The sequence below is a fragment of the Hemicordylus capensis genome, chromosome 2 (genome assembly GCF_027244095.1).
Source record: "Hemicordylus capensis ecotype Gifberg chromosome 2, rHemCap1.1.pri, whole genome shotgun sequence".
Lineage (NCBI taxonomy): Eukaryota > Metazoa > Chordata > Lepidosauria > Squamata > Cordylidae > Hemicordylus > Hemicordylus capensis.
The window spans coordinates 294,099,856-294,120,648 of record NC_069658.1 but is presented as its reverse complement, the minus strand read 5'-3'; the positions used below and the strand labels follow the sequence as shown (position 1 = coordinate 294,120,648).

Genomic DNA, 20,793 nt, shown 5'->3' with positions numbered 1-20,793 from the left:
TCTTAACCTTTTAATGTAATGTATGAAAGAAGGGGTAACATTTAGGTAGAGCAGGATTTGTTGTGACCATTCTTTGTTCAAACACTTCAGTATTAAGGGATGTCATGAGGCAAAGTCTTAGTGGTTCAGGAAGATATGGGACTGACTTAAATTAGTAGAATTAATACCCATTAATACTTAAGACTAAATAGCGGACATCCAGAGTTGCACTGCCTTGGTGCAGCAGGGCCATCATCCAGTCTACTGCTGCTCCATCATGTAAGCCAGGGAAGGGGTTATTTTTCAGGATCACTTGACCCTCAGGGACTTATTTTCATGATGAGCAAAAGATTTTAGAGGGAAGGGGAGAGAATAGAAAACTGCTGCTTCCCTCTTCTCGCACAGTGGTGCCGAGATAGTCTGGATGTCACTCAGTGAGGCTGTTCTCATGAGCAGCCAAGCCCAGGCTTCAGCAGCCCATGGCATGGCTACCCATGAGAACCACCGGGATCCATACAGATCCCGGCAATGCCACGGTGCCAAAGCCAGCTGTTAGCCGAAGTTAAGGGTGAAAATGGCTACCGGGATTGTGTATCAGCATGAGCTGCTTGCAGCTTGCGCTGACCAAGGATGTGCGAACCTGCTCAAAACTTAGCTGGCTCAACTTCAAACTGTCTCAGCTCAAAGGCTCTACCTTGAACTGAATCTGACCTGGTTCGGTTCAAGCTCAAACTGAGCCAGCCAGTTCAGAGCTGGCCTGAAGCCCTACCAGCAGAGATCCCCCTTTACCTGTAAAGGGGCGGTGGGGGGGGGGGAGATTCCCTAATCAAAATAAAGTTAATACAGGGTACTTATAAGTTGCTCCAGTGGCTGCAGTGGCCACGGGGAAGAGGGTGGTGGCAGCCCCCCCAACCCCCTCTGGCCTCCCCAGAAGTCCGGTGCCGGTGGTGGAAATGTGGCAGGAGGGGTAAGTGCACCTTCCCTTGCCCTTAAAGATGCACCCTCTGCCGTTGAACCAGCAGAACTGCCCGCTCATCAAACCGGTTTGGAGTCTCATAAAAGGCCTCTGAAACGGTTCCGTGCACATCCCTACCCTGTAGGTTGTGTGAATGGCCCCAACATATTTTATATGGTATGTTATTAATTATATTTCTGGAAATCAAATTATATCTCTAAAATCATTGAAATCCACCTTATATTTGGAACATGCAGTATTTTCACTTTATATGAGTTTATGTAGTGCACTGTGAATATATGTATTTTTAAAATACTGTATGTATGTATGTATATATGTAATAAAACTGAAAGAAAATCAAATGGCAACACTCATTGGCCCTTAGGGATGGATTAAAATTTTCATTGTGGCAGATAATTGCAGCATCCTGATAATGATAACTTTTGATCTACTGTGGTTTGACATGATACTGTTTAAAATAATAATCTGTTACCAGATGGGATAAAGGAAATTACTCAGTGCTTCTTAAATATATGCTGTTTGCCTGATCTTTCCAGAGCCTTAATATTGCATTTCTATTTTAGAAGTAGAATCCTAATGCTAGAAATAAATCTTTTACCAGGTGAAGACCCACTTGCTGATGATCAAAATGAACGTGACATTAACTCCGTTGCTGGGGTCTTAAAGCTATACTTCCGAGGACTGGAAAATCCACTCTTTCCTAAGGAAAGATTTCAAGACTTGATCTCTACTATAAGTAAGTACAATCAGTGGTATAGAAATCAAGTGCTTGAATTTTGTACATCATGATCCCTGTAATTCCAGACCTTGGATCATCTGTGAGATGAAAAAGGAGCATGCTCCCTAGGAGCTAGCAGCTTCCCTCCAACTCGCTTCAAAACTGGCCCTTTGGTATACGGAAGATCTAAGGGGGCTGAAGCGGCAAGATTGGCGACTGGAGAGCAAGTGGAGAAAGACTCGACTCGAATCCGACAGATTACGACATAGAGCACATTCAAAGATCTCTGCTCAGGCGATATGTGCGGCAAAGAAGCAGTTCTTTTCTGCCCGTATTGCCTCTGAGAGTTCACGTCGGGCGGAGTTGTTCAGGGTTGTGAGGGGACTAGTATCTGCCCCCACTTCCTTGAACCAGAATTTGGAGTCATCAGTTACCCGCTGCAATGTGTTTAAAGAATTTTTTGCAGATAAAATCTCTCGGATTCAGGCCGACTTAGATGGAGACTCCACAATTAACCTGATGTCTGAACTGGAGGTGTCTGATAACTCCTCTTATGCGATTCAACTGGATCAGTTTCAGTTTGTGACTCCTGAGGATGTGGACAAGCTGCTTGGAGCAGTGAGGCCTACCACTTGTTCTCTTGACCCTTGTCCAACATGGCTTCTTCTATCTAGCCGGGATGCTATTGTAGGTGGCCTGGTGGAAATCATAAATGCCTCTCTGAGGGAGGGCCGGATGCCTCCTTGTCTCAAGGAGGCAATTATTAGACCTCTTCTAAAGAAGCCTGCATTAGATCCCTCAGAGTTGAGCAATTATAGGCCTGTTTCCAATCTCCCATGGCTGGGCAAGGTAATTGAGAGGGTGGTGGCCTCTCAGCTCCAGGCAGTCTTGGACTAAACTGATTATCTGGACCCATTTCAAACTGGTTTTCGGGCGGGCTATGGGGTGGAGACTGCCTTGGTCGGCCTGATGGATGATCTCCAATTGGCAATGGACAGAGGAAGTGTGACTCTGTTGGTCCTTTTGGATCTCTCGGTGGCTTTCGATACTATTGACCATAGTATCCTTCTGGAACGTCTGAGGGTGTTGGGGGTGGGAGGCACTGTTTTACAGTGGTTCCGCTCCTACCTCTCGGACAGATTCCAGATGGTGTCAATTGGAGAATGTTGCTCTTCAAAATCTGAGCTTAAGTATGGTGTCCCTCAAGGCTCCGTACTTTCTCCAATGCTTTACATGAAAGCGCTGGGAGAGATCATCAGGGGATTTGGAGCTGGGTGTTACCAGTATGCTGATGACACCCAGATCTATTTCTCCATGTCAGCTTCTTCAGGAGCTGGCATATCCTCCCTAAATGCCTGCCTGGAAGCAGTAATGGGCTGGGTGAGGGAGAATAAACTGAAGCTGAATCCAGATAAGACGGAGGTACTTATTGTGCAGGTTCAGAACTCCAGACACCATTTTGATCTGCCTGTTCTAGATGGGGTCACACTTCCCCAAGAGGAACAGGTACGCAGTCTGGGAATACTTCTGGATTCACACCTATCCCTGATTTCTCAGGTTGAGGCGGTGGCCAGGGGTGCTTTCTATCAGCTTCGGCTGTTATGCCAGCTGCACCCATTTCTCGAGATCAATGACCTCAAAACAGTGGTACATTTGTTGGTAACCTCCAGACTGGACTTCTGTAATGTGCTCTACGTGGGGCTGCCTTTGTACATAGTCTGGAAACTTCAGTTGGTTCAGAAAGCGGCAGCCAGGTTGGTCTCTGGGTCGTCTCGGAGAGACCACATTACACCTTTGCTGATGGAGTTACACTGGCTGCCTATAGGTTTCCAGGCAAAATACAAAGTGCTAGTTATAACTTATAGAGCCCTAAACGGCTTAGGCCCTGGGTATTTGAGAGAACGTCGTCTTCATTATGAGCCTCACCGTCCAGTGAGGTTGTTCGTGGAGGTTTGTCTCCAGTTGCTGCCAGTTCGTCTGGTGGCACACGGAGACGGGCCTTCTCAGTTGCTGCCCCGGGGCTCTGGAATGCACTCTATGTTGAGATATGATCCTCCCCATCTCTGAAATTTTTTAAAAAATATTTAAAAACCCATCTTTTTACTCAGGCTTTTTCAGCTTCTTGATAATGTTTAGGTTTTAATTCTGTGATTGTTTTTTAAAATTGTTAGTTTTTATGTGTTTTTATGTGTTTTTAACTGTTTTATTATTGTGAACCGCCCAGAGAAATGGGTTTGGGGTGGTATAATAGTGTAATAAATAAATAAAATAAATAAATACTTACTTGATGTTTAAGAACACAAGAAGATCCATCTAGTTCAGCATCCAGTTTTCCCCGGTCCCTTAATAACAGATGTATGTTGGGTTATACGTCTACTCGGTTTTAAAATGGAGAGCAGATCATTTTTGCTTGAGAACCACTCACACCCAAATTACTGTCTCTTCTTAAAAAAAATAAAATAATAATAATAAAATATATATATATATATATAGTCCTAGAACTCAGAGCAGTCAGTCAGTCTCTCTCTCTTTCTCTAGCTTGAACTGCAGCACAACAGAAAGATGATTTGATTTCCCTTGGCTCCTGCTACTGTATGCTGAAAGGTTCTTTTTTTTTTTTTTTTTTGGCAGTACATAGTGTTGCGCATGTCACATGGCATTTGCATTCCCTGGAAGTCTGTGGTGCCACATAACCGACTATTTATTATGTGGTTGGGAATGAAGTCTGCCTCATAACAAGCAAGAGGCCAGTTGTTGTTTTTGCTCTAGTGATCACTATGGGATTTATGTGGAGCACTTTCTCATATGGGCAACAGCAACAGATAAAAATTTGTGCGACTTTATGTTCTTGGCTGCCGAGCTACAGATGGCCTAATTATAATTGTATCCACATGTTCAAGCTGTCTTTTAAAATAGTGGCTTTATTTTAGAAAAGCCAATGTATGTGCTCAATATATTGTCTAATGTATTGTTGTTTTGAGTGCCATTCAAAATATGGAAATATAAATAAAAAGATTAGTTTAGCACTTCCCAAACTGCAAGTTTTCTGGCTTTTGGGCGGTTAAATTTATATTAATGAATCATAGGGCTGTCAGGGGACCATGGAATTAAACTAATCTAGACACTTATGCTATGTCAGGATGTACTTGTATCACCTGCACCTTATATTTAATCTGGCCTTTTTGCTGAAGTACTGTACTGCAATAAGCAAATCCCATAGCTTCTTTTGTTGGCTTGTGCTGTAGCTGAGCCAACCAAGTTGCTACCTTCTGCATTGTACTTAAAAATGAGTAGGTCCCTCTGATGTTTGCTGGACTTCTTCCTGCGAAACTATGTAACAAATTGCAGCCATAGCCAAGAAGATTTTCATAATGGTTAAACGAAACCAATCTCCCTACTAGTGTACATCTTTGCTTTCTTTCTCCAGTTATGGTAAACCTATACCAGACTTCCATCGGAGATTGTTAGGTTGCACTTGAGTGCAGCCCCACTATTTCTTCCAGAGAGTTTTAACCTGACTTGCAAAGCATCATAGAGTATCAAAGTTAGAAGGGACCTTGGAGGTCCTCTATTCCACTCAGAGCAGGAAACTGCTGCAGCCTCCCTAACAGATGGCTGTCCCGCCTCTGAAAACCTCTAGTGAAGCAGGGCCTGCCACTGCAGACAGCAGACAATTCTACTGTCAAACAGTCCTTCCAGATAGGAAATGCTTCCTAATAGGTAGCCTACCCATTGGTTCTAGTCCTTCTCTCAGGAGCAGCAGAAAATGCCGCCTCCTCCTCCTAGGTGACAGCGCTTTAGAACGTTGAAGGGGGCTATTGTATCTCCCCTTGATCTTCTCTTCTCCCGGCTAAACACAACCAGCTGCATCAACTGTTCCCCAGACTTGGTTTCCAGATCCTGGTGGCCATGTTGGTTGCCTCGCTGTTAACAGCAAGTGCAATAGCTACCAAATGCTAACAGATGTTGCTTTTCCTTACTTGCATCTGTGAGAAATATGCAACTAACAATACTTCTCAGAGTTAGTCTGCTATTTATGTGTGACTGATAGCAAACCTTAATGGGCTACTCTAAATTTTTATGTTTCAGAAATTGAAAACCTTGCAGAAAGGGTGCACCAGATTCAGCAAATCCTTATTACCTTGCCACGGGCAGTCATCATTGTCATGAGATATCTCTTTGCTTTCCTCAACCAGTGAGTCTTATCACCTGTTGTTTTTACTTTTGATGAAGCTGCAAATTTCCTCCCTTTTCTGTGCTCTCTTTCTTGTTCAGATCCAGTACTTGGGCAGCAAGGGAGGGGTGCCACTAGTCCGTTAACCCATCTGTCTGTAATGGCTGCCTTTTGCCCACCTGTAGGAACTGCCTATAGAGCACTGTTAGTGTTAATAAGTGGTGTAATAGTGTTAATAAGTGGTGTAGCTGAGTATTGACTATTACCACTTGTTCTCTGGACCCTTGCCCAACTTGGCAACTTCTGTCTAGCAGGGAGATTGTTGGAGGTGGCCTAGTTAATATCATAAATGCATCGCTGAGGGAGGGTAGTGTGCCCCCCTGTCTGAAGGAGGCAATGGTTGGACCACTCTTAAAGAAGCCTTCCCTGGACCCCCTAGTGACAGATAGTTACAGGCCAATCTCCAATCTCCCTTGGTTGGGCAAGGTGATTGAGGGGGTGGTGACCGACCAGCTCCAGGCAGTCTTGGAGGAAACTGATTATCTAGACCCATTTCAAACTGGCTTTAGAGCTGGCTATGGGGTTGAGACAGCCTTGGTCGGCCTGATGGATGACCTTTACTAGGGAATCGACAGAGGGAGTGTGACCCTGCTGGTTCTTCTGGATCTCTCGGCGGCGTTCGATACCATCAACCATGGTATTCTTCTGGATCTCCTGGGGGAGCTGGGGAAAGGGGGCACTGCCCTGCAGTGGTTCCATTCCTATCTCTCAGGTAGATTCCAGATGGTGGAGCTTGGTGACAGTTGCTCCTCAAAATGGGAGCTGTTCTATGGAGTCCCCCAGGGCTCCATTCTTTCACCAATGCTTTTTAACATCTGCATGAAACCATTGGGTGAGGTCATGAGGAAATTTGGTGCTGGGTGTTATCAGTATGCTGAAGACACCCAAATCTACTTCTCCTTTTCATCTTCAGGAAATGGCACTCGTTCTCTAAATGCCTGCCTACAGGCAGTAATGGGCTGGATGAAGGATAACAAATTGAAGTTGAATCCAAGCAAGACGGAGGGGCTCATTGTGGGGGCTCAGAATCTGAGGGGTGTGTTAGATCTTCCTGTGCTGCATGGGGTTACACTCCCCCAGAAGGAGCAGGTACGCAGCTTGGGAGTACTCCTGGACCCATTCCTCACCCTGGTATCTCAGGTGGAGGCCATGGCCAGGAGCCAATGGTTAGACCGCTTCTTAAGAAGCCTTCTCTGGACCCCTTAGTGACGGATAGTTACAGGCCAATCTCCTTTGGTTGGGCAAGGTGATTGAGAGGATGGTGGCCGACCAGCTCCAGGCAGTTTTGGAGGAAACTGATTATATACTAGACCTATTTCATACTGGCTTTAGAGCTGGCTACAGGGTTGAGACAACCTTGGTTGGTTCTATGGAGTCCCCCAGGGCTCCATTCTGTTACCAATGCTTTTTAATATCTACATGAAACTGCTGGGTGAGGTCATCAGGAGATTTGGTGCTGGGTGTTATCAGTATGCTGATGACAGCCAAATTTACTTCTCCTTGTCATCCTCATAAGCAGGAAATTGCATTCATTCCCTAAATGTCTTCCTACATGCAGTAATGGGCTGTTGAACAGTGAACTTTCAACTGCCATGTGCCAACTACACCCCCCTCCCACCCGCAAGGCAGTGAGGCACTACTCAGTTTATTTTCTAGGAATTTGTTCAAGTGTTTAGACTCTTTGGTGTCTAATAACCTTTCCTCATAATGAATCCCTATGATGATTCATTAAACACCAAAGAGTCAAAACACCTCAAACATTCCTAAAATATAAACTCCAATCCAAAACCCCAAATATAAACCCCGTGGGGGGTAGTTGGCACATGGGATGCCACTAATTCTCTACCCCCACCTGCAAAGCCATGGGGTCAAAATGAATAGAAGAAATGAAGGTGTGTAATGAAGACACCAAAGAATCTAAACACTTCAAAAATTCCTAAAAAATAAACTGAGTGTGTGTGTGTGTGTGTGTGTGTGTGTGTGTGTGTGTGTTGTAGTTAGCACATGGCAGTTGACAGTTGGCACTGTCCAAAGACAGTTAAAATGAACAGAAGAAATGAAAATGTGTAATGAATCATCATAGGGAATCATTATGAGGAAATGTTATTAAACACTAAAGAATCAAAACACTTGAAAAATAGTGACCGCACATTTTGCTCCATAACTCCACTTCTAGAGCTTAGCTTTTTTTAAAGTGAAAGCTAGAGGTCCATGTTAGGGTTAGGATAGGCAGACTTTTAATTCCCATTATTTCCTATGGCAGAAATATACAAAATCATTCTTTAAAAAATAATTAAAAACCAATCAAGTGCCCCACTGTCCTGAAATTTGGTTGGTAGGTGGCATGCATGGGTTGGTAGGTGGCCATGGGGCCCTACCCATTACCCACATTTTGTAGCCCTAGAACCTTTATAAGTGGTCCGAATCAATCTGAATCGAATTCAGTCAAATACAAATCAAATATGGGGTGATTCAGGAGGACAGATTCGGACACAAAACAAATCAGGGGTGATTCAATTTGGGCACAAATCGAATTTAAAAAATCAATTCGTGCACATCCATATTTTATGCTGAATTTAAATTGTTCTGTAATGATTGTTTTTAAAATGATTGATTTGTGGGCTTTATTTTTATTGTTGTGCACTGCCCAGAGCTGTTTGGATGGGGCGGTATATAAATAAATAGATAGCTGTGGGTTGCTTGTATTTGCAGCTTGTCGCAGTACAGTGATGAGAACATGATGGATCCTTACAACCTGGCCATCTGCTTTGGACCAACTTTGATGCATATTCCAGATGGGCAGGATCCAGTGTCCTGCCAGGCTCATGTTAATGAGGTCATCAAAACCATAATAATAAATCATGAGGCCATCTTCCCCAGTCTAAGAGAGCTGGAAGGACCTGTCTATGAGAAGTGCATGACTGGTGGGGAAGAGTACTGGTAAGAAACTCAGAAATGAAATGTGTTTCTTCCATAATCTATTCAGGATGCTAATTGCTTTTAATTTAAACAAGGCACAGCTGCTCCAGATGTTGTTAATCTCTGCCATAAATTGAGATGAAGGATGTGAGATTATGCAGTGATACTACTTTACTCTAAATTGATAGGATTCCTCTTTTTAGAAGCCATGGCTGCATGCAGTACAAGGAACTACTGTGTTCATCTTTTTAGCCTTATGATTGCCAAGACAAGTTTGAAGTCATGCTGCATGTTTCTGCCAGAATCTAGGAAACAAAAGGGAGCCATAATCTCCTGCCTTTTGATGCATGGGAGGATGGGGAAAGGACTTCTGTGTCTTGGAAACCAGCTACCAGTTTGTTCCTATATGTTCTGTGCCCAGACTGCTTGCTTTTACAGCTGTATTGCAAAGAATCCTTTTGATGTGGGCACTTCTTATTGCCAAGATAAGAATTTTGCAAGAACCCAGATAATAATTCCATAATAATTCAAATTAAGCCACCTTTGCAAACCTTCATGCTTTCTTTGCACAACTCAGAGTGCAGAATTTGGAGTTTATTGGTGCATTAGTTGGATATCTTTAGGCCTGTCGTTCATTTTACCCTATTTGTGAATGAAGTGTGTGTGTGGTAAGGGGTGTTTACATTTTTCAAATCCAGCCTTGGCTGTAATATTGTTGACTTTGAAGAACTTCTTTCTGATAAGATTAATATACAGTCTACAAAAGGTTAGAGTTTGGGAATGTTTGAAGAGTTTGAGTGTTTAGGAATGTTTTAAGCTTGGAGAGTGTAACAATATATGTATGACATATGCCACGGGTGCTCAGAGAGTTCTGATTGTACTTGCAGTCTGAGATCTTTGAAAAGCTAGGGTTTGCAATGCTCGGTACACATTAGTAGAAATATAGGCTTTATTGGAGAGATAGCTTTTAACCCCTTTTTAATTCTGAGAGCAATTTCAAATTAACTCCAAGTTCCCTAGGTTTTCTGAGTAGGAAGGTACTGGCATAACTTATTTCCACATTTTTAAACTCATAGAAGATATTTATTTGCTGTGCTTTAATTCCAGTGACAGCCCTCACAGTGAGCCAGGCACCATTGATGAAGCAGAGCATGACAACGGCACGGAGCCACACACCAGCGATGATGGTGAGTGTAGAAACAAGCAGCGTAAAATTGAGTCTGACTAAGAAAGCTACAGAGATTTGTGTAGAGAACAGCAACATGCATTTTGTTCCTAATCAAATTATCCTGGACTAACATATGGCTGTTGGCAGAGGAAGATGTCTCTATGTGTTTGACAGTGCAAGTGATATTGATGAAGTACCTTGATAGATATTTAACCAAGGTAGACCACATGAGAGCATACCAAATTACCTACTTTATTTGTAATGTCATTCCAAGGTATTATGGGAGCTTTCCTTATGCCAAGCTAGCCTTTCTTTCTTCCATTTGGTATGAAAGTGATATCTCTGGATTGTTTGTTGTTTTCTGGGAAGAAAAAATGGAGAGACATTGGTCTCTCCACATTAACGACTGAATACAATGTAGGACAGTTGTACCTGTGATCTGCTACGTACACTTCCAGCTTGTAATATGCTTCCCAGGAAGAAGAGCAGATTTAATATAAATCTGATTGTCATTCACATTTTTTTCATACAGAACTGTGACATTTCATATTTGCTTTCATAAATAGGTAGAATTTTCTTAGGGTCAAACTATTTGTTGCAGGTTGTGCATGTTTCCTGCTTCAGTGTTTACTTTATTATACAGTAATTCGCAGCCAGATTGGGACCATGGTGGGATAAGGCTTTAACTCTGTCCCCACCATGGTCCTAATCTGAATTGTGACTTCTGTGTTTGTCATAGGGGAAAAAAAGCTTCCTATGGTGCCAATGGCTGATCCAGACTGAGACTATGGTGGGAGTTGGCTTAAAGCCTCCCTCCCCTCCCGGGGTGGTCAGAATCCAGGGCGAGCTCCATCTGGCTACTTTCTACTGGTTTTTTTAAAAAATGGAGGGAGGTATATTAAAAAGCAAATACAGAAGTGCTAAGAACATGGTTCCTGTAACATGTAGTGTGATTATTAGATATCCTCTCACTATAGGATCTTCTGTGTTGTTGTTGTTGTTAAATCTCAATTTATCTTCTCAATTTAAAATATTATATCGGTTAAAGGAGTGGGATCTAGTTTTACAATGGAATTATTCACATATTTCCTTATCCAAGACCACATTCCACTCTTGATTAAATCTGTGCCATCGGCAGCACTTGCAATAGTACAGCAAGGAGCTGCATTTATAAAACAGTGTTTGGGCTGATGATCCCTTTTAAAAATTATGCATCATTAGTATGTATGACTGAACTAAAAGTACTCAAATCTTGCCAGAATACTTCTGCCAGAGTTAAAGCATCCTACACTTCTGACCATATTCCCCCAATAGCTTTGAAAGCTGAAATCAATCTGTTAGTTTTCATTTTCCCTTGTGATCTGTCTGAACAACTTTGCTCTCAGTAACATTATCTTTGTTGCCAAACATATGGCATCATGACATCACATTTACTATGTGATCCCTGATTGGTGGGATCACTTGTATGCAGTAATAGCTCATATGGGAGGAATGGTAAACAAGCCACAGGGTCTGCTCATTTCCACTCGCCACTCCCCACCCCAGCAGCCTCATTCTGCCTCGCACTTTTCCCCCATTCAAGCACACAAGCTGCTCATTCGCCCAGTTCCTTGGCCCAGGAGAATGAGCAGCCCATGCGCCTGGGGTTACATTGCAGTGGGGGAGCTGAGGCAGAATGAAGTCGCAGGGGTGGGGAGGGGAGAATGGGAATGAGCTGCACCTGCAGCTCATTTACTATTACTACCATCACCCTCTCTGCCTATACAAACTGCTGCTACCTGTGCAATGAATTCAAATGATTTTTGCCCTTACTCATTAAACTGGTTTCATTTGCCCTCAGTATGATGTCAGCACATAACCAAGTCTGGCTATATTGCAGGGCCAGCTCTAGGTTTCCGTATCCACCCAACCTGCTGGGCAGTGAGTGTCACTTCCCCGCAACCACATGAATGCTGTGGGCACAGAAGTGGTGTCAGAGGCTAGTGCTTGTCCTTGCTGAAGATCTTGGCCTTGGTCTTGGGCACTCAGTAGCTGCCTGTCCATGCCAACCTCAGATGCTGGCCTTGGTTGTATAGTGTTGGACCATCATGTTCACTACATAATCCCCGATTGTCTAGGATCACACATGCAACTAAACTAGGAAGGAGAAAAAGAAGCAGTAAATGCAGATGGTAAGAAGCACCTAAGCAGGCAGCTAAGGGGGAAACAGTTGCATCAAACACGATAGAAAATTAGAGCACTATTTCTCCCTTTCCTCCAAAATAACTATTTTCAGTTAAGAAATTATTCAGGATAATGTTTGGTACAGCCTTATTAGTACCTCAGTTTGATTTTCTCACTCATAGTAAATATTTCACATGTACCTAAATAGGGGAAGAAAAATATATTTGTATTCCACCCATGCACACACCTACCCACCCATCCTTGATTTTTATTTTTTTTTACAGACTGAACAAGTTTGATTTGGACATCAATGAGAATTAATAAACCTGGAACCACATGGTGCCACTTAAATTGGCTTATTTCACAGATTAGAAGAACGTTGTTACAGAAGCCTGCTTGCTGCATGACTATGCATGCTTGTATCTGTTTGCTTTATAGCCTTTATTCCATTAATATGTTCCCCTCACTGCTGCAAATATATAAAGTCCAGTGCCTTATTGATGCATGATGTGGGGAAATGGCATAGGTGACTGTAATTGTCAGTCTGTACAAAGATGGCATAAGAGAAGGCGAGGGGACAAAGGATAATTCAGATAATTGAAGATAGATGTTTAAAGGGAGGGAGATGTCAACCTTCATTTTTCAATGTTGGTGACAGACAGGCCACACCAACTGAAAAGTCAAGGCAAGCAAGCTTCCATTTAGTCAATTTTATGCCTGAATGGTTATGTTAATAGTTCTGATTGGAGTTTCTGGGTGATTAACCATGACACAAACATGGAAGAGAAGAACTGCTTTGTTTTATGAATTTACATACCCTCCCCCAGTCCTCTCTGTCCACAGTCCCACTGAGGAATTCAATATTTTATCCAGACTCTGAGGCTTCCACAATAGCTGTTACTGTCCCTACCCCATTCTCTGAGCATCCTCTATTGATTCTTCCCTTTGCTACCAAATCTCACCTCATTTGAACTGGGCAAAGATGTACAGCTTGGCATAAGAGGCCTTGTACTATGCTGATGTCGTGACAGGACAAAGAGATGCAGAGAATGCTGTTTCTAGAGGGCTGTTCTCTCCTGCTTCCCCTATACAAATAAGAATTGCTTAGCTGAGTCAGGTTCTGGTTTCAACAGTGACCAGACAACATTGGGAAGCAAGATGATATGGTGTTGGGCATTTCCAGGCGTTTGTTGCCAACCTTTGATAGTCCACGTGCCTTTGATTATGGAGATTCCACTTTGCTATCATGACTAACAGCCATTGATAGACACTGGCCTTCATGAACATGTCTCATTTTTAAAAACAAACAAAACAAAGCCATCTTAGACAAGAGATAATGATAGTTTTTTTCAGAGGTGGCTGCTAACGGAGAGAACACTCTTCCTATTTTTACCTCTAAAAACACATGATACGGAATATCATACTGCTTTAAAAATCTACAAGACTTGTTTGCCCAGAGGCAGCAGTGGATTGAGTGAGAGAGAGAGAGAGAGAGAGAGAGAGTGTGATTTCTGATTTTTTTCAACACCTTTAAAAACTATGGCCTGTCTTCAGTTTCAGTTACTGGCCATCTACATATCTCTTAACAAGAACATTATATTGCTATATGAATGTTAAAAGAAACCCTGTTCACCATTAAGTGCTGATCAAAAAAGATATAGATGTACTCAAGGAAACATCTCTGTGTTAATTAAAATGTGGCACAACTGACAATACATTTGTAGAATTTAGCTTTGCCTTTGGCCTTGTTTTTCTGAACTGCTATTCTAGGATTAGTTTTAAAGATAATGGGGAATCAAAGAAAATGTCTTAATCAGATACTTCCTAGCATTTGCTGGAGACATTTTAGATTGGTATGATGAAGTTCATCTAATAGCACCTTGTGTTTTTTTAATGACAGAAAGCTTTGAAGCTTTGTTTGCATAACTCCTTTTTGCAGGTAACAACCCCTAATCTTGCTTTAGCCTCTAATTTGCTTGCATGGTCATGTGGGTAACTCTGAGGGCAAGTTAAAATTGTGGAAAGTGGTCCTTCAGGAGCCACTCTGTTGGCTATCGCTGTTGTGGGTACCTGATCCTTTCAGTAACTTTGCCTTAGATGAGTTGCAGTCAGTCTACCTCAGGGCTGACTTGTGGCATATTGGCCATGTAGGTAGTATAATAAGTACCACGGTCAGCTCTCCCAGTGGATCCAGCAGTTCACTTTCTAGGTGCAGCAGTGTATGCAGGCATGCCTCTGAACAATTACATATTTTCTGCCTTGCTGAGGTAATTCATGTGGTAGCCTTGGGATACCAGACTACGAACTCTGCCCGTATTTCTGTGTAGTCTACCCAAACCTGAGGGAAGCTTATTGATTCAGGATACTCATTCTGGACTAACAGCCTCTGTATCTCTGAATAAGGTAAACAAACTCAAAGGGCTGCTTCTAGAACTTGTTTTCCCCTGCTTATGTTCAGAAAATGTGCAAACAAATGTGCCCAAAATGGCCATCCATGTTGAAACTTCTGGTGGGTGAGCTCCCATTGATTTGCCTTGTGTGTCTGGGTTTTTTAAACTTTCTGGGAGGTGTAGCGGGGGTGAGGGGAAGAATCCTTTTTAGCTTTTCCTCTGAGCTTGGAAAAACAGAACATACAGGAGCTTGCCCGCAGCCCCCAGTCAACTTAGCCTTGAAAAAATGTTGGGCTGGCTGGAGACAGGAGAGACTTTCTAGGTCTCTTTTTAACAGGCCTGGATGCTAACTCAGGAGCATCCAAGCCAGGTAAGGCAAGCCCTACAAGACTACTCGTGATTGCAGTAAGCTCTCCCTGCCACTGTTTCCTTTACCTTTTCACAGGGGTAAGTTAGCTTGGGGAGAGGAGAGCTGGCAGGGATGGATTATTAGCAGGAGACAAGCCCCATTGCAGTCTGGGGTTTGGGACCAGCTCATAATGGGGTTTAGGTTTCTGAACCTAAGGAAGGTTTTGTATTCTGAATTTCTTCCCCATCACTAGTTGGAATAGCCAGATCTGAACCCAAAAGCCATGATATGTGACAGTGGCATGAACATGGTTGAAAGTGGCATGACCCTGGGTTGGGAAATGAAGTCTGAGGATGTGGTAAAGAGGTTCTGTGATTGTGCAAAGAGTGATCTGAAGGAACCTGATATAGTTTTGTTTGTTGAACTTAGTGATTTCTGGATATAGCCAGTGCCGGAACTGCTTAGGAGACCCATATACCCTGCACTAAGCTCTGTGTAGATGCAAAATAATTCCCCCCGCCCTTTTTGGGTTCTTGAAAGTGAGGCACAAAAAAGGTAGTTGAAAAAATTGTGAAACAAATTAATGTAAAACAATATAGACCAGTGCAAAATTGCATTTTTAAAAAACCTGAAAATATTGAAAATAGCTTTAATATTTTTAATATTTTAAAAATTGCAATACCTGTGCACAGAGACATTTAATAGAGAAGACTATAAATTTCCCCTCCTACCTATGTGTGCACATGGATACAAATAACACATGTTACTAGGCAGAACAGGAAGCCCGTGTGTGCTTCCTGTATTCCCACCCAGCCCTCCCTCTATGCCTGGCACCAGTTACTTGTGCTCACAGCCTATAGTATTAATGGATTTTGTCCATCATATTAACCGCCCCCCCCAACATGTATTCAAGCCCTGGGCAGCCTTAAGCAGATTTTTATGTTGTGTGAATCTGTCTTAAGACACACACGGCAAAGTTCAGAGGAGCTCCTCACAGTTTACATATCTCAGAATTGGCTCTGATCATTTCTACATAAAAGCACATCCACATCCATTTTATAGCTGTTTCCTTAAAAAATGTTACGATGCAGGCAACGTTCGGGGTGGTGATCAAACCTTTAAGAGAAGGATGCCCTTCCGAGAGGATGGAAAGAATGTGCAAACATAAATACATAAATAGTGAGCTCTCTTGTATCTCTTAAGAGTTTTAATAGTGTTTCCAAGTGGGCTCTGAGATCTTTGAAAATCACATGTAGACTGGTGATAGGAGAGTGGAGATACCTGCACTGGTGCCTTCGTTATTTATGATGGATGTCTGCATAAACTGAGAATAATATTTTGGTTTCCCCCCCTATAGAGATATGCCACTTTATCTATAATCCAGATTACAGTAGTTCCACAATTTTAAAAAGGGGGTTGAAATCTAAGACAGCATGGCAATCAAGCTATGAGGTTGGTCACAATACTATCATTAATTATCTCCTGCACTTCAGCATAGAAAAGAACATAAATCTTGGTCAAAGGCAGAATGGACAGTGACGGTTATGTACATTCCTTGTACATGAAGTTTCACCTTGTCCCTATTTTGTAGATTTTCTTGAATGCCCTAATCTTTTGATTCCTGGGGAATGCCAAGAAAATAGAATTTTTCTTTCCTAGGAAGGAGAATACTTAGACAATATTATCAGAATATTGGGAAAACATTTGCCATATCTTTGCAGGGAAATGTCATCTCATGGCACATGGTATTGGTGTCTAATTACAGCTTTCTTATAATGGCAACCCCCTCTCTCTCCCACCCCCCCTTGCCCCTTCCCACTTTACAGAGGTGGAGCAGATTGAAGCTATTGCAAAGTTTGACTACATTGGACGGTCCCCACGTGAGTTGTCTTTTAAGAAAGGAGCCTCACTCCTCTTGTACCATCGGGCATCCGAAGACTGGTGGGAAGGCCGTCATAATGGCGTGGATGGTCTCATTCCACATCAGTACATAGTGGTACAAGACATGTGAGTAGGAAAATCTTGCTGTACAGAGTTTACCTTGGGGGTGGGGGTTCAGATTCAGATTCAAAAGTATAATGGGTGGTTGCTTGTTTTGAATGGAAATTGGTGTGTTGACTTTTGTTTCTTTCATAGGGTAAACTAGAGAAGGAATTGGTTTTGTCTGTTTTTCTCTTTCCAATTTTGTTTTTCAATAAATAGGATCTTTTCATACCACTCATGATTGCTTCTCAGTCAGGCTGCTGTACGTCTCTTCTTGAACTTCATGCAAATAGAGATCAGGTCTAGCAGCAGGACCAGGAGCATTTTAATATACTTTATTGTGGTATTTGCAACAGTGGCATCCTGAAATCATTTGAGGCCTTTTTTTTAGTAGATTAACAACTGTTAACCAGATAACTGTGGGACTGTATAATTCAACAAACACACAGCAGAATCTGTTTTACTAGGTTTCAGGTTATTTATTTTACAAATGAACCTGTTTCCAGAGTGCATGCGAGTCTCTAGACTGTATAAAGAATGGCACTTACAGAAAAAGAAAGTGTAGGGTTTTCCATTCGTTTGATCCCAAATGTGCTTTTTGTACCTAGAGGACATGTTAAAATTGTGATAAATTTGGCAAATAATTTGGAATTTTTTCATGTTCATTTGTGTATTAAATGAATTCCATTCATTTAATCCATTCATGAAATGAATGCCTTTCAGCAATGTGCATATAGGCTTAATGAAATATGTCCCATCTTCTTGGAAGAAATGTTGGAAAGAATAATCCAGAGATTTTCATGGGCTGTATTCTAGCTGAAATGTCCTGCTCTCTGGGTAGCAAAATGTTCCACTATGTCTTGATGATGTACTCTGGGTCGACAATGGGGAGGATTGGCTGCAGCAGCTGAACCTCTGACTTAGGTGGTGAGAATGCCGGTAGTGATCTGTTGATATAGCCCCAAATTTCTGCCCACCCACAAATGAAACTGCCCACTAGTTCTCTGCCTGATTTACTACTTTGGTCTTGCCTCTTTCCAAATAGTCTCCACAGAGGTCGAGGGGTGCGTGTGTGTGTAGAAAACTCTTGCATTTCTCTGCATCAGGTATGACTGGATCTTTTAGTTCCGATTTAGAGGTGGAAGCAGAATTGCTCTCAGAGTGGGCTGCCCACTGTGTCTATATAATCTATATAAACTGCATGGGTCCAGGGTATTTAAAAGAGTGCCGCCTTCTTCATCAACCCCACTGCCTGTTAAGATCATCTGGGGAAGTCTGGTTGCGATTGCCACCGTCTTGGTTGGTGGCGACTCGAAACCGGGCCTTTTCTACAGTTGCCCCAGGGACTTTGGAACACTCTTCCTAATGAAATTAGAGTTTCTCCTTCTCTGAATGTTTTTAAGAAGGGCCTGAAAACATACTTGTTTAGTCTGGCTTTTAGTTTATAGTTTTAAAGCCTCAGTTTTAGAGTTTTTATTGTATTTTAAATTGTTTTAATTATGTTAATTGTTTTAATGGTTTTATATTGTGAATCGCCCAGGGACCTTTTTGTATGGGATGGTACATAAATGAAATAAATAAATAAATAAATAAAATCTTTGGGCTATATTCTTAGACTTCCTGCCTATGAATTGGCTATCCTTACACAGCTTGGATTCAAAGGAATGCTGCAATAGGCTGTTTTTCTGTCAGCTTTAGGGGCAGGGATTGGAGAACTTCTAGTGATTTTTGTGACACTAATAAATAGCTAATATTTTAAAATTGTATTGCTGGTAATATTTGTCCAGGTTCAGGTAAAGCTTTGAAAAGAGGCTAGCAAGTGGTGATGGTGTCAAGGGGCAAGTCAGGGTAGTATTGCAGCTTGTGTTTCTTAAACCAGTTAATCCTGCATGTCCACCATTCTAGAAGGATAGCTTGTACACAGATACTGCTGTAGAAATTCCCTGAGGTTGACACCAATAAGTTCTGCTTCAAGTCTTTCCCATGCTCATAAAAGTCAAATGAGAAATTCCCCTTTGGATCAGCTGCAAATAGCCGAGCTTCATTGTGATATAAAACATGTTTACTACCTTTCCTCCCTGTCTGGAATACACTTCCAACTGCTGATGGCTGGAGGTGTAAGAATGCCAGAGACTGCCTTCAGTTGTCCCTCTCCAGAAAAAAATAACATTGAGTTAAAAACAAAACATGAAAGACATTGGTGGTTCCTGAATCGGGTCTTTCCCCTAAAGCGTTAAGAAAGGAAGTAGAGCCATATAATGCACACCTGCCTTGTGCTCATTGGTTAGTCCCAGCTAATCCAGACCTCTCCTTCTCAACATGCTTTTCTCTGCTCCCAGATATCTTTCTCTTTGTACTAGCTACTGCTGCTTATTCAGTGGCAAAGCGAGGGCATAAGCAGCTCGCATTATCATGGGCAGCTCTATGCCGTCACCAGCAGACTACATGTGGTGTGCTTCAGCTGGCTCTGGCCCTAAGGCAACTGGAAATGAGTGTGCTTGTGCCTCGATGACAGAGGACACACAAGCTCTTGCATTCCCAGCCACCTTGGGGTTAGAACCCCGAGTTACTGGGAAGCAGTGGCAGGCTGCTGGGGATGGGCAGTGCAGCCTGCCATGGGGAGGAGAAAGCTGGGAGGAGCGCAACTGCAGGCAACAAGAGCACGGTAGAAGCAGGAATAGCTGGCCAGCAGGGGGAGGGAAGGTGAGTGATGTGGCCCCAGAGGCAGGGTGGCACATGTTCTTGGGATGCATCTGCCCAGTTATAGCTCTGCCCCTGTTCTCATTCAGACCCCGGTGTGCTTGTAGATAAATTATCAAAGCTTACTGAATATCAGTTCCATGAAAAATGAATACACGTGAGTCCTTGACTAGAATTAATTGACCTAGCTGTACAGGTTGCTGTACAAAGAATCTGAATCTGTGTTGTTGGGAGCAAAACATTCTCACACACACACACACCTCTGTGCTCCCTTTCTAAACACTCCACTTGCCCATCAACAGAGAACCTAGGCACAGGTATGAAATAACAAGCAGAACCTCTCCTTCAAGCATAAGGTGTTCCGTTATCTCCTCTGGCTGACTGAGGACTTTCATTATTCACAGGGACGATGCATTCTCAGACAGCCTCAGTCAGAAGGCAGACAGTGAGGCGAGCAGTGGACCCCTGCTGGATGATAAAGCCTCTTCAAAGAATGACATCCAGTCTCCCACAGATCATATTCCAGACTACGGATTTGGGGGAGTAATGGGACGGTAGGAAACTGATTTGTTCTCATACGGATGCAAGTGACAGAGGCAGGGTGTTGTTCTCATATGGATGCAAGTGACAGAGGCAGGCTCTTTTCTGTGACAGTGAAGTCTGAATGCACGGGTTGAAGGGTGTTGAATGATGTGAGGAAAAACATTAAGATCCTCACACAGCAGAGTATACTCTGGTGCTAAAGAAACTTAATCCAAGAATTATCTGAAGACATTAGGTTGAGTTCAAAAAACAAATAAAGATGAAGTAACTAAAACATCACTTACTGAGAGAGAGACAGAGCAACATACACAAACAGGAACTAACTTTCAGCAACAACTAGACAGTTTTAACTGACTCTTAATTGACTATGAGAGACCTGTTAACTAGGGTTGTGCATGGAATGGCATTTGTGTTCTACTCCAAGCTCGGAACGGAACTCCAGTGCCCTGATTGTTCTGTCAGAACAACTGGTCAAGCCGATTGTTCCAATGCAACGAGCTTGGAACATTCTAAATGTTTGGCCTCTGTGCATGTGCACCATTTTGGCCTCTGTGCATGTGCATCAGGCATTTGTGTGGTGGTGCTGACCACACAAATGGTTGTTGCATGTGCACAGAGGCCAGAAGAGTGCCATTTTGGAGTCCAAAATGCGCTTAGAATGTTTTGAGTGT

The 20,793-nt window shown here is 42.7% G+C and overlaps 1 protein-coding gene and 1 long non-coding RNA gene across 9 annotated transcripts in view; one reads left to right on the top strand and one right to left on the bottom strand.

The window, feature by feature from the left end:
* LOC128347846 (uncharacterized) overlaps nt 1-20,793 on the bottom strand; it is a 74,370-nt gene that overhangs the window by 8,592 nt on the left and 44,985 nt on the right. For 4 of the 5 annotated variants that reach the window (XR_008317770.1, XR_008317769.1, XR_008317771.1 and 1 more), the window contains 2 exons: nt 10,246-10,355; nt 3,958-4,015 (listed from right to left, as the gene is read on the bottom strand). This is a non-coding gene — a long non-coding RNA (uncharacterized LOC128347846). The remainder of the gene's footprint in view (nt 1-3,957; nt 4,016-10,245; nt 10,356-20,793) is intronic. The other variant, XR_008317772.1, reaches the window with a different exon arrangement.
* SRGAP3 (SLIT-ROBO Rho GTPase activating protein 3) overlaps nt 1-20,793 on the top strand; it is a 289,377-nt gene that overhangs the window by 254,539 nt on the left and 14,045 nt on the right. For 2 of the 4 annotated variants that reach the window (XM_053303031.1, XM_053303032.1), the window contains exons 15-20: nt 1,557-1,691; nt 5,763-5,868; nt 8,620-8,847; nt 9,934-10,013; nt 16,723-16,903; nt 19,984-20,133. In XM_053303031.1, the coding sequence (XP_053159006.1) occupies nt 1,557-1,691; nt 5,763-5,868; nt 8,620-8,847; nt 9,934-10,013; nt 16,723-16,903; nt 19,984-20,133 (880 nt within the window). Of the gene's footprint in view, nt 1-1,556; nt 1,692-4,211; nt 4,299-5,762; nt 5,869-8,619; nt 8,848-9,933; nt 10,014-12,441; nt 12,575-16,722; nt 16,904-19,983; nt 20,134-20,793 lie in introns of those variants that run through there. The other 2 variants (XM_053303033.1, XM_053303034.1) reach the window with 2 other exon arrangements.